Source organism: Equus quagga, chromosome 13, assembly GCF_021613505.1.
Source record: "Equus quagga isolate Etosha38 chromosome 13, UCLA_HA_Equagga_1.0, whole genome shotgun sequence".
NCBI lineage: Eukaryota > Metazoa > Chordata > Mammalia > Perissodactyla > Equidae > Equus > Equus quagga.
The window spans coordinates 95,956,829-95,970,578 of NC_060279.1; the positions used below are offsets into that span (position 1 = coordinate 95,956,829).

Consider the following 13,750-nt stretch of genomic DNA (forward strand, 5'->3'; position numbering starts at 1 on the left):
GAGCCCATGAAGCCAGCCCTACCTAGCAAAGCAAATGTGTTCATCCTCCAAGTCAATTCCATATCAACTCAACTCATAAAAACCCTGCAGACCTACAAATCATATCATGCTTAATGGTGAAAACTAGAAGCTTTCCTGCTAATGACAAACAAGAAATGGCAAATATTCTGAATGCCTTAGTAAGACAGATATGCACCAAAGGGTAGAAGTGGATGCCAAAGGAAATTGATGACAAAGAAAATGACATCAGTGTTGACCATGACATCAGAAATAGGGTCAAGTGTGAGAGAGTTCCATGGGCTGTAAGGGTACACACATGTGTGACCATTCATTGATCTGCTACAACTAGGAAGGTTTTAGGTTCCAATAGTCTCTGGCATGCTGGACAACCCTCTGGGGAACAGGACAAGTTCTTGCACATTTACCTCCATCCAGCACACATTAGAAGGGTGAAAGGTGCTTGTGGAGCCTCTGGCGGGACCTTAGGTGAGAATTCTATGCAGACTCCTAGAGTTTTGGAACAATTCCATGCCTTCTGAAGCAATAGAAAAACATCTCCTGACCTCCTCCTAGGTCTTGGAAGAGTTAGAGTGTCAGAACATGTGAAGAATGTGACCAGGGAGCCAGAACTCCTCATCATGATCTGGGTTCTATCACACCCACCGACATAAAGCCAGGTGGGGAGAGAAGATGTATCAAAAATGGACAGGTACCTATACCTTCATGGCACCGACCACTCTTCACTGACAACTGTGACATAGTTCTCATCTATGCACTAGAGTGAAGGTCAGTCTGACTAGTCAGCAAAGAAGGAAAAGACTGCATACATTCCAACTTCATTCTCACCTCAAACATCACCCCCAAATATGCCCTCCCCTGGGTGTCCCCAGGCTCCTATTCATGCTTACTCACTCACACAAAAATCCCCTGGGGACATGGCTCACTTGTTGACTCAACTGAAGTGGGCTCAGGGGACAAGGGTGGCATCTGGCTTTTCTAAGTGCTCCCAGCCTTTAAGAGCAACCTGAATATGACTCACCTGGTCAGAACCAGAGACTGGAAAAGGCTGGCCCTGAATTTGCTCCCCACTGTCACCCCTGCCTTGTCTTCCACACTTTCCCCCAGGCTTCATCCCAGATCCCTTTTCTAGTCTGACTACCGCTGCACAATCTCACTTTCCACTTCATTTCCTAAATGCCCTCATCTCAAGTCTTCTGCATCCATGGTGTCCACTGTTGTCCAATCCTTAATTACTCTCCAGACTCCTAGACTCCACTGGATGCTCATTTCCCTCTCCCACTTGTCCTCTGTCCCATGTCCCTTCAGACTGTGCATATGGCACTCCATCTTGTTCTGTGTAAGTGCACTAATCAGAGTCTCCAAGAGTATTCTTCTTTCCCCTCAATCCTATGTCTCACCCCTCATGTCCCTCCATATCTGGAAGGACGGCACCCCAACTTTCCTGCAACAGCTCCAGTTGTTACTCCTTCAACATATATGTCTGCCCTGCACTCAGAATCCTCATGTTATCCTGGAGCGCTCCAAAAGGAGCCTCCCTATATGGCCCCACTACATGCTCTTAATCCTAAATCATGAACCAGGATCACCTCAAAGAAGAGTGTTCTTGATCATAAAGCAAGGCTGCTCTTACTCCATTTGCCCTGATTAATTGCACAGGTGTTATGGAGTTGCACACTCACCACATAGTTTCCTCTGATGCAGTATTTCCTAAGGAACCTCAGACGGCACTTTTAACAGCTTCTTGATATTAAGAACCTTAGACATCAGAACTCACCTGCAGTCTCTATAGCTTTGAGTGATGTCTTCTCTTCTCCAGATCCCCAAAACACCCATCACGTGAACCTTGCTCATTAAAGTGTGGGTCATATCTGATCACATGGGCATCATTTTCTACTAGGACATTTGAGTCAGAGCAGAGATTCTACTAGGAATTTTTCCAATGATATCCTAGTAACAAGGAGGACAGAGTCATACTGTACTTACACAAATAACGCTATTGCCATGAAAATAAGGATACTCAGGAAGACGTTAGGAATACTTTGAGAGGAATCAGATGGGGAGAAAAAGATCAGTATTGATACCCACATGGATATCCCCTGTCCAATCATGTGCTCAATAACATCATCCAGATGCCATCCTTACCTCCCCTGGTGGAGGGATAGAGCTGTGATTCCTGAGAGCTTATTATGGGCTCCCACAGGCACAAGCACTGCCTGACATTCCACTGTGGAGATGGTGTAACTCAGACCAAGAGGACCTAGGATCTGGAGTGGAAAGTGACCTCAAGCCAACATAATGACAAAGTCAGTTAAGATTGTTGAGCATTTATTGATTGAATGCAAGTCTTCTAAGGAATTTCCACCTTCATAATTGACTATTACAACAACTCTACTGAGAAGTGCCTCAGAATCATCATCTTACAGGTAAGAAAAAAATCTTTTCAGAGTTTAATAAGCTAGAGGAGGGTAAGAGAGTCAGAAGGTCAGACACATATTTCACATGCAGCATGAGGAGGTCACTTTGGCTGGAGCTGACTGGGTTGCAGACATCACACTGATAAGCTTGGCATCCTCCCTCCCAATGGGGTGTATGGTGATGGTTCTATTGTCCTTGGATAGTGTCTTCCTTTCTGTGAGCTGCAGACTCTGGTCATGGAAGAACCAAGGATGGAGATCTCAGAGTCATTTGTGCAGCTGGTCAGAACAACAAGCTTCTTATCTGGTATTTTTATGTATTATGGTGACTCTAATGGAGGGCTTTGACACAGGCTCTGTGGAGAAACAGAAGAGATGAGTTACAGAGAGTGGGCCTGGGGCATGGGGCAATGCTCTTTCCTCAGAGATCTCAGCCACTCTGTACAGGTGACCCAAAGGATGGCCCTGACCCCTGCAGAAGGATGAGTGCCTTTGTTCAAGTGATGATCTGTAAGAAGGTGGCACCATCTCCCCTTTTGATTCCTATATCATCACAGGATGACTGTGATCGGTCCCCCTGGACATCTCTGTAGTATCAGCACCAGGAACCTATTCTCTTCCAATGGATCCTATGACATCATGACCAGGACGAATTTTTCTCTCATGAAATTTGATTGATTTTTCCAATGAATTTCTTTGAGTTCAGAAGAGATCAGGCCACACCCCCTATGTACCCTTCTGTGTGTATTGGAGTAGGCAATCTTGCCAGGTGTGTCAACCTCTGGGTCCAAAAGAATGTTGCATAAAGTTAGAAGGCATTTCCTTATTGTTAAATAATTTATTAGGGAATGAGGATGGCCCTGCCCAATCTTCACAACCTTAGGACCAGGAGAGCTTCTAATCGAAAGGATTTGTCACTCTGAGGAGGGCTTCTAATTCCTGGCCTGTGAAGTGAACCACAGTGAAGAAGCATTCTAGAGAGCAGTGGTTAGGGTTTTAAGAAAAGACAAGGACTGTTAGGAAGAGATGGAAACTACTCAAGATGACAACAGTCATAAGTAAAAAGTCTACAGCTAACATCATACTCAAAGGTGAAACACAGAAGTGTTTCCCCTCAGATCATGAACAAGAAAAGGATGCTACTTTCACCACTCATTCAACATAGTGTAGGAGTCCTAGCCACAACAATGAGGCAAGAAGAAGAAATAAAAGGCATCAAAATTGGAAAGGAGGAGGGAAATGATCTATATACCAGAAGACATAATCTTATATGTAGAAAACCCTAAAAATGACACACATATACACACAAAAAAACTGTTGAACTAATATGCAAATTCAGCAAAGTTGCAGGAAACAAAATCAACATTCAAAATCATTACATTTATATGCAATAACAATGAACAATCCAAAAAAGAAATGAAGAAAACAGTTTAACTTGAAATAGCATCAAAACCTATGAAATACTTAGGAATAAACTTATCCAAGGAGGTGAAAGATGTGCACACTGAGAACTACCAAACGTTCTGAAAGAACTTAAAGAAGACACAAATAATGGAAAGACATCCATGTTCATGGAAGGGAAGGATTAATATTGTTAAGATGGCAATATACACCAAACTATATACATATTTCATATAATCCTTATCAAAAATCAAATGAAATCTTTGCAGTAATAGAAAATCTAACCTCAAATACAAGGGGACCCAAATAGTTAAAACAATCTTTATAAAGGAGAACAAAATTGGAGGACTCACACTTCCTGACTTCAAAACTTTCCAGAGAGCTAAAGAATCAAATAGGGTGGCAGTGACATTAAGACAGACATATAGGGTCTCAAATACAACAGAGATCCAGAAAGAAATCCTCTATCATGTGATCGAGTGATTTTGAGCAAGATGCCAAGAACATCCAATGCAGAAAGAACAGTCTTTTCAACAAACAGTTTAGAAACTTGGATCTCCACAAGCAGAAGAAGGAGATTGGACTGCTGCCTTACACCATATACGAAACTGAACTCAAAATGGATCAAACCCTAAAATGATACCTAAAACTATAAAACTCTGAGAAGAAAATATAGGGAGAAAGCTTCCTGACATTGGATTTGGCAGTGATTTCTTTAATATGATACTGAGAACATAAGAAACAAAAGAGAAAACTAGATAAATTGGACTTTGTCAGAATGAAAGCCTTCAGTTCATTAAAAGACACAATCAACACAGTAAAAGTGTCCTATGCAATGGGAGAAAATAATTAGCTACTTATATATCAATAAGGGGTCAATATCCAGAGTATAGAAAAAAACTGCTAAACACAACAACAACAAGAAAACCAAATGATGTTACTGAAATATCAGCAAATGAGAGTTGGCATCTCTCACCACTCAGCCAACCTGAGTCCTTCAAAGAATAAGGCACGTTTGTGGACCTCACAAAAAATGCCTGAGGATCTGAGCTCTCAGAGAATGTAAGGCCACCTGCTCTATGTCTGGGAGAAAGCACAGATTTCTCACGTGTCAATATGTTAGCAGGGTTTGGTTTTGAAAAGACAAAAGAGTAGAATCAGAGACAATCGGCCACCCAATACCACCCTCTGTTCCTCTCCTGGTTCTTCACTGACCAGCTGATTGCCTGACCAACCAAGGATGATTCCTTCCCACTACACACTTCTCCTTCACCCAGTGAGGTGTGTTTTCTTGGAGGCACCATATTCAAGGTTCTCCTAGAGATAGATAAGGGTGGCTCTGTGGTTTGAGAGTAAATAACACATAGGACCAGGAGCAAGTAAAGCAGTCAGGTGAGTATTCAGGACTTGAGGCAAGGATGTTGATCAGATCTTCCCAGGTGACTGTAACTACCATGAGGCAGTGACCCAATAAATAATACAGAGAATCAAAAAAAATGCTCCAGAAAAGAATGAGGGGACAGTCAGATGCTACCTGGCTTTGGCAGCAGAACCTGATCTCTGCCCGTGGTCTTTAATGTCTCTTCTGTCTCTGAACTTCCTGCAGATCTGGCCCTCACGAACCCTCTGTGTTTATTGGTTATGAGATAGAAATTTGAGCAGAAGTTAAAATTCTTGCATATGTGAAAGTTATGATTAATACCCTGGGCTCTCAGCCCAACTGCGGGAAGGAATCTTTCTCTAGACAGCAGTAAAAGATCTGAGACATAGGCCTCAGCCCTTGCAAGGTGAGAGAATCTATCCTCTGTGGACAAAAGTCCAAGGACTCTGCATCCAGATTCCAGTCTCTGCAGAAAATTTAGATTATTCTTTCCTTCATTTACCATTTATTCCTTCACCCTTCATCGAAAGCAATTGAGAATTAGTTACATCTGGGCCCCGGGCTGGCTGCAGATGTAGAGCAGAGAATGAGACTACAAAGTCCTTTCCTTATCGTCCAGTGGGAGTGACCCCAACACATCAGGAAACAAATAAGTGATTTCAAGTCCAGTGCAGGGAGCTTGGACCAGACACCTGAGGGGGCGGCCTGGGCATTCCCTGCACTGGCTCTGATTCTTGATTAGGTAATTTGGTTCTAGACTGAACTTGGATTAAATTTCTACTTGCTGTCACTCCCCAGACCAGAATCTCTCCCTCTGAGCTAGAGCCACCTAAAAAGGAAGGATCTGAACCCACAGCTGGTCTCGGGGTCCACAGACACCTAATAACATCCCCCAGTGGAGGAGAGGACGGTGCTGTGGCTGTACAAAGACCCCATGTGACTCCTGATCTGTATGACCCTGTTTCACTTACTTTTATCTCCCTGTACCTCACTTTCCCCTCAATGAAGTAGAATAAAGGTTTGACTACCAGGCGGTCAATGAATTAACCTTAAAAACATCTCAGGAGCTAAACTAAATCTTCCTAGAGAGGAGCTGCCCAAATAAATGGCATCCGTTATTGTTTGATTCCGAGAGACAGTGCTACTAATCCTGATTCCTGGCAAATAAGGAGCTGCCAGCAGCATCTTCCCAGCTCTGTTCTTCCCCTGGGGACACTGACTCTTCCTTGTAGTGTCCTAAATTCCCCAAGGCAGTTGGCTAATGACCTGGGGGCCTTGTCCCTCTGTGCTCTCCATGCTGAATCTCAGGTCAAGGTTCAGGCGCTGCTCCTGCTTAAATGTGGCTCTCGGGGCTGTGACCTGGATGGTAACAAGCTCAGGGGCTTTGGAAGTCAGGCTGCCAGGAAATCATTGCTCCCAGTCGGCCCTGCCCAGGATACCAAAATCCAACCCTGTCGCAGGCTCCCCAGAGTCACTGGAGTCGGGAACCTGGGACAGGGCTCTGGGTAGAGTTGTCCGTGGCTGGACTTCTCTGTGAGGATCCCAGGGATCCTCAAGCCCTGCAGGATCTTTCTCAGTGTGATGGTCTCAGGGAAGAGCCAGAGGGCTGGACCAAGACTGATCTCCTTCTGCTGGGTTATTCCCATCAGACTGGTCCTTATCTCCACAGGGAAAGTTTGAACAGTCTGATTCCCAAAAATGAATTCCCGTCTTTTGAAGTTCATCTCCCCTGTTTGTGTCCTGCACTAAATGCTCAAATCCCAACATGGGACATAATGCAGAGGGGTATTTAGGCACAGTCCAGGCCAGTAAGTTCTCTGTGTGAAGTAGAATTCACCCCATCCAACACCCAGAGATCAGAGAGGAGTCACTCACTCCAGTATACGTGGAGCTGTCCAATTGCTACTTCATATCGCAGACGTCTCTTTATGACAAACACCGTGTAGTTTCCTGTGTACTCCACGGTGACTTTCTGAAACAGCATGGATCCATTGGGGTATACTGTCTCTCGACCAGTGAATGCAGGCCCTGGGGTCATTACTTTTCTGTTTGTATCATAATATGCAATTTTTTGTTTGCGAGCTGGTCCATAGCCTTTGTACCAGGTATAGCCTATAACATTCCTAGGTAGATTTTGGACAACTAGAGTAACATTCTCTCCTGGAGTAACTTCGGGCGGCACCGATACAATAGTGACTTTGGCAGTGGTGAGCGAGTTCCAGAAGGTTAAGATTGAGACTAGGAGGAAGAGAGAGAGATCAATCAATATTTTGATTTATTTATTGGGATGGAAAGATGAAGCCCTGTGTCCTGAGGACGTTTCTTCTTCTCTTAGACTCGGAGTGTGTGTGTGTGTGTGTGTGTGTGTGTGTGTGTGTGTCTACTGGTCAAGTTCACCAGTGTGCACCATTACTTCAGCCCCTGTGAACTTATTTCCTCTGTTCCCAATACTCTTACCCAGATGTCTGCCTGGCTCACTCCTTCACTGCCCTCAGCACCCTGCTTGCTTTCAGGGGTGTCCTTGGGAGATGCCTTCCCTGACCATCTGTTCTGAAGATCCTCCATCTTCACTTTCTCACCTTTCCCTGCTCTCTTCCCTTCATGACATTGTCAGTCCCTGACATCACATTCTAGATCTCTCGATTATCTCTCCTCATCCCCAAAGAATGTGAGCTCCTGAAGGCAGGGACTTGTCTGATCTTGTTGTTCCCCTCATGCCAAGAAAAGACTGCAAATCCCTGTGGATGAATGAATAAGTGTTCCCAGGGCCCTCAACATCCTGGTATTAATTTGCCTATTTCTAAGGGTAGTAGGGAAGGACAGTGTTTAGTGAGCCTAGTTAAGTATTTAATGGTGTCATCCTCAAATAAATTATTACCATCAATTTTCAAAAATTATTGGTCTGTAATAACTAACTTAGAACGGTAGAGTAATTGAGATATTCCTGCCCCTCACCACTTCCAGATCATGAAATTGATCTGTTGCTGAATCCCCCCCCCCCCCCCCCCCCCCCCCCCCCGCACAATCTTACTCTGCTCCTGTGTCCTCTCCCATCATGTCCAAACAGAACTCTTCTAGCCCCTCTCCAAGCCTTGTTCCACTTAGGAGAACCCAACAGTCTCTGTCCTCCCATCTCCATACCACTCTCAGGGAATAATCCCCTCTTACCTGCCAGCAAGAGCCCTTGCCAGGGGACATTCTGTCTATGGGCAGGGGCTGAGAGGGATTGCATGGTGTCTGCTGCCTGCTCTGTTCCTCCCTTTGTGTGAAGAGCTTGGGCTCCAGAGAAGCTCAGAAGTACTGCTGCCCACCGGCATCCGCTCTGCTGTGCCTCCTCCCTCTGTACTGTGCCTCCTTTTGGGGCAGGAGTGCTTTGCCAGGTCATGAGGGCAGGGGTGGAGTCTCTTCCCAGGACACTCCTACTCCGTCCCCTCATTCCTGCTTCCCTTGTCCCCTGTTTCTCTTGCCCTTCTATCTGTATTCCTGTTTCCTGGGAACTGCTGACTCCTATGCCTTCTTCAACAGGGATTTTCCAAACCACCATCCCCACCACACCACAAAAACACACATCCTTGTTTGGACAAGCACAAATCTAGGGCATCATGTCCTGGGCTGTCTCCATAGCATCAGGTCAGGACTCATAGTCACTCTTCCTCTCTCTCATCCCCTTCTTCCTTTTCCCTTAAGAGGTGGAGCTCAGAGGCTACAGCAGGAACTCTTGGTCGAGGGGTGTCACCCCCATTATGCATTGGAATCACCTGAGGAACTTGATAAAGATTGTGATTGTCCAGGTGACACCTTAGAAATGCTACTTTAGCAGCTGTCCATGTTTGTGGGTATTCAACTTCAGGGGGGTAGGACAGTCTGTCCCCTTCTCCTGTTCAGAGTCACAATTATCTAACACAATGCAGATTCTTAGCAGGCAGGTGTGGAGTTAACCCGAGAGTTTACATCTAATAAGCTCTCAGGTGATGCTGATCACACTGGCCTGTGGAGCACATTTTCAATAGCAAGGGTGGTGGGAAACTCTGTCCCCTGAGAAGATGACCTGTCTTCCCCCCAGCATTGGCCACTGCTGTGTCCTGTCCTTAGGTCTGTCAGCACTTCACTCACAGACACCGAGGATTCCCCAAACCTAGGGAATTACTTCTGTTTGTGACAAAGAAACCTAGCTGGGTACCAGGGTCTTTGCAGTGTCCTCAAATACTCTGGGAAGCTTGTATTTACTCTCAGCAGGAAGATCACAGAGATGACTGGGGGTGAGGAAAGGTCAAGCTGAGCAATGACTGGCGAGGGGAATGACCTTCCATCTCTGGTGTCACCAGCATGGCCTCTGCTTAGTGAAAAATGCCCAGTATAGGTTTCCCAGAAGGAACTGCAGTACTGGATGTGAAGGGGAAGCTTTCCTGCATGTCCTGGTCAAGAGGACCATGGTGGTGGGAGGGCAGGTGGTTGTGGGCTTCCTGGTCCTACGGAGACTGTTTTAGGGAGGCCCGCTCTGTGTGTGTTGGCTGAACTGTGGTTTACAGCCTGTTCCTGTGCTTCTAGACTTTCCTGGGGGCCTCTGCTTGGCTGACATTCCTGTGGTCACCTGCCTTCCCCAAGCATAAAACAGGCAGGGAGTAGAGAGCTCTACAGGGACCGCTGTCAAAGCCGGGTGCTCTGATGGCCTCAGAAGGGGCAGGAAGAACAGAGCAGACACATATGATGGGCCCAGAAGGATCTGGTGAATCAAGGAAGGAAAATCAGTTTCCTTCTCTACCTCCTGAGCGAAAGAAACATTCAGGTGTTAATTTCCTGCTAATTGTCCGTGTGTCCCAATTTCACCCCCTGGAGGCCATGAGCAGGCATGAGCCCATGTCAGGGGCTGCATCAGGGATGCTGACCTGGCTCCAGAGGGTGTGAGCTGGCCCTGAGCCCTGGACCGAGGTGGGCTCTGACCTCCAGACTGCAGGGTCCCATCAGCCTTTCTCCTGGTCACTGCAGGTTTCCAGGCTGCCCGACTCTATCCCAATGCAGGATGAGCTCAGGAGGAGGACAGGCATTGTCCAGTGGACTCCCGCTCCAGTGTCCTGTACGAATTAGTGTATGTGCTGCCTTGGGAGGAGCTCTTTGATGCTGAAGTTTCAAACGAAGTACCCAGTGAGTTATGTCTTGAGGTCTCAAGGCACCCTGGGTAGTCTCAAGGCCTGGGACATTGCATCTGGGTCATTTCTTCCCTGCCTTTAGTCTTCTCTAGCTCTCCCCACAGAGGCCAGGGCCTGGAGAAGCTCCATGTGAAGACCCAGCAATGAATTCCATGGGTTCCTCTGTTATAGGAGGGGAGGCCCCTGTGCGACCCTCAGCCCCTCAGAGGTGGAAAGAGACGTGTCTCGCAGTGCCTATCCTCTTCTGGGTGGCAAATTACCTTGTTAAGTTATATAGTTTGGGCTGGTGAGATGTCTTCAGGGGACCACAGCCATGTGTCCCTACAGACCAGGGACCCTGGGGACAGGGACTCACCCATGACTTCCTTTGTGATCAGGATTGGGCTCTTACTTCCCTGGTAGTAACTTTACCTGGGGTGGAGAATCCACATTTTGTGTCAATTCCAGTCTCTGTGAGAAGGGGAAGGACACAGGCTATGGAGAAGTCACTCGAAAGGTAGAGATAGGGAGAGGGTGTGATTCTCTGGGACAAGTGGTGATCCAACCTCCCACTGTCAGGAGGCCTCTGTCCTCCCTTGTGACTCTGCCAAGGGTAAAGGACCAGCCACAGGCACTTGGCCTCCTCTCATGATGATTCAAGTGTCCTTGTGCCTACATTGAGTGTGCTCTGACACCCAGGTGTCACAGAGTAGTAACAGGCTTCTCTTGTGTGGTTTGCCTCACCCATTATACCAGGATGCAGTTGACCTTCACTCCAAAAATGAGGACTCTTGGAGGATCGGGTTGGGAGGTATAGGAATAAAGGTCTTGGTTGTGGACATGTAACATTGGAGGTGACCCATCACATCCAGGATTGAAATTCCAGATTGGCTCAACTAATTATCCTTCTAAACCCTTGAAAAATATGTGAAAGCCTGAGAAATTCCTGGAATCTCTGACCAAAGATTCACATACGTGAGATGTGGAAGAATGAAGTGGTTCTTGCGAAATGCAGCTGGAGCCTATCCTAGCTCTCAGGGCCATAGAGCCAGTCAGTCTGAAGCTTGTCTCTACTGATAAACTGCAATGGTGCTGTGGCCCAAGACCAGCACACCATCTTGATTTCCCAGTTTTTTCTTCCAGGAAGTAGAGAGAGCTTCTTTAGCAAGGTGAATCTCCAGTCCTGATTTTGAGGATCTTTCTAGAAACTGCCACTTGAATCTGCTTCCTAATATATAAGAAAGAAATAAGAATAAATTTAAATAAGTAACAGTTCTCTAAAAAAGGAAGACAGGTCATTTATGGACTGGTGATGGGTCATGATTTGAAGATTATGATTTTTTTAATCCCATGCCCCTGATGTCAAAAAAACAAACAGAGAGGAAAAAGTCAGTCCTCATCATATGTCATATTGACAAAGACCTAGGATGTTACAGCTTCCTGGAAGACTCTTAATCAGGTGTGTGAGGCTTGCCCAGAGGGGGCATATATTTTTGAAGGGGATGACCTTCAAACCCAAGAATAGTCTAACTTGTCACACAGCCCACTGTAGCTGGAATAATGAAATTGTTATTCTGTTCCTGATATTCACACTGTGAGCAAAACCAGTCCTGTCTCCCACCTGTTGGATGTTCTCTTTCTTGTATTTGTGACAACACTGGACTTGGCCATGATAACTCCAGGGTCTCTGAATGTTCTGTTCAGAGTGATCACAGGAAGGTTTGGCTTCTCCTGTCTGGACCACAATGAGGAAATCTGCCCCAAACAGCAGCAGCTCCTCTGGGTGGAACCAAGGTCATCTCTGAACAACATGCTCTGGGGCTACTTACTGATTTTCACTTCCAGGCAGTATCTAAGATCTTTGCTCTTGGAAGATAAGGACTCAACTCCTTTCTTCCCCATTATCATAAGACACCTCCTTTCCATCGCCATCGCTTCAGTGTTTCCCTAAGACCAACAGTCAGTGTGGACATTACTTCTATATAATCCTGTTTAATGCTATTCAAATCACTATGTGATTTCTTTTGTCCCCCATTGGATGTGGAGTCCAGAATATGAATCTCTGCAGCCCTTCATGCCTGGAGAACCTTCCCTCTACGTGTTAAAGATCTGGGAGTGGGCGCAGGGACAGCTAGGGACATATAATGACACAACAAGAGTAGAAAAAGCCAAATTCCTCCTCATCTCTCTTCACAACCCTCCAGTTTATCCTGTGGTGGTGCCAGCCTCTCATGGCCAAATGTGGAAGTGCACCTACAAATAGGGTCAAACCTTTTTTTTCTGAAGGGGTTCCATGCACCCATGGTCACTTGCTACATAAACTGCATGACTCCGTGTAAAGTGAAAATCAGGGCTATTTGTTCAAAATCATGAAGAATGTCAAGATGGTGAAAGTGGAGCATTAAACGTACACCAGGCCATTCTAAGTCATTGCACTCATTGCATACATTGTGAACCCAGAAAGCCAGCCCTGGCTAGCAGAGAAAACGGATGAATTCATCCTCCAAGTCAATTCCAAGTCAACTCAAACCATAAAAAGCCTACAAACCCACAGAAAATATCATACTGAATGATGAGAACTAGAAGATCTCCTGCTAATCATGAACAAGAAATAGCAAGTATTCTTTATGCTTTAGTACGACACGTGCTCCAAAGAGTGGAAGTAGATGTCTGCTGATATTGTTGATAGAAGACAATCAGTGTTGTCATTGTCAGTGTTGACAATGACATCAGTGACAGGATCAGCTCTGGTAGTCACCAATTTAAGCCAAGTGTGAGAGTTCCAAGGGCGGTAGGACTATCCACATCTGTGACCATTCATTGACCTGCTACAACTACAAAAGTTTTTGGACTCCAATAGTCTGGCATGCTGGACACACCCTCCAGAGGAAAGGACAACTTCCTTCAAACATACCTCAATCCAACCCATGTTAGAAGGATGAAAGGTGCTTTGTAGAGCCTCTGGCAGGATCTAATTAGAGAATTCCATGCAGACTCCTAGGGTTCTGAGCAAGACCATGCCTTCTACAACATTAGAAAAAGAGCTTCTGATCTGCTCCTAGGCCTCAGGAGAGATGGAACATCTGAACATGGGATGTAATGTGACCAGGGAGCCAGAACTCCTCATCATGACCTAGGTTCTATCACACCCACTAACATAAGTTCATATGGGGAGAGCAGATGCATCATAAATGGAAGTGGTACATCCTAGATTAGAGGAGGACAGGTGTCCAGATGATAATGACACCTACCACCCCTCACTGACACCTGCCACACAGCTCACCTGTGTACCCTGGGAAGTTCACACTGACTAGTGAATAAAGAAGAAAAAGGCTGCAAACATTCCAACTTCATTCTGCCCTCAATCCCAAACCCCATATCTGCCCTCCCATGCCTGTCCCCAGGCT

At 45.9% G+C, this 13,750-nt stretch overlaps 1 protein-coding gene across 1 annotated transcript; it reads right to left on the reverse strand.

Annotated features, from left to right (window-relative positions):
- Nucleotides 1-2,735: 2,735 nt before the first annotated feature.
- On the reverse strand, nucleotides 2,736-8,449 carry LOC124250376 (carcinoembryonic antigen-related cell adhesion molecule 1-like). Its single transcript, XM_046682176.1, has 3 exons — nucleotides 8,386-8,449; nucleotides 7,093-7,455; nucleotides 2,736-2,791 (listed from the first exon to the last, which is right to left on the reverse strand). Exons 1-3 carry the CDS (start codon nucleotides 8,447-8,449, stop codon nucleotides 2,736-2,738), a joined length of 483 nt encoding a protein of 160 aa, XP_046538132.1.
- Between the last annotated feature and the right edge of the window lie 5,301 nt (nucleotides 8,450-13,750).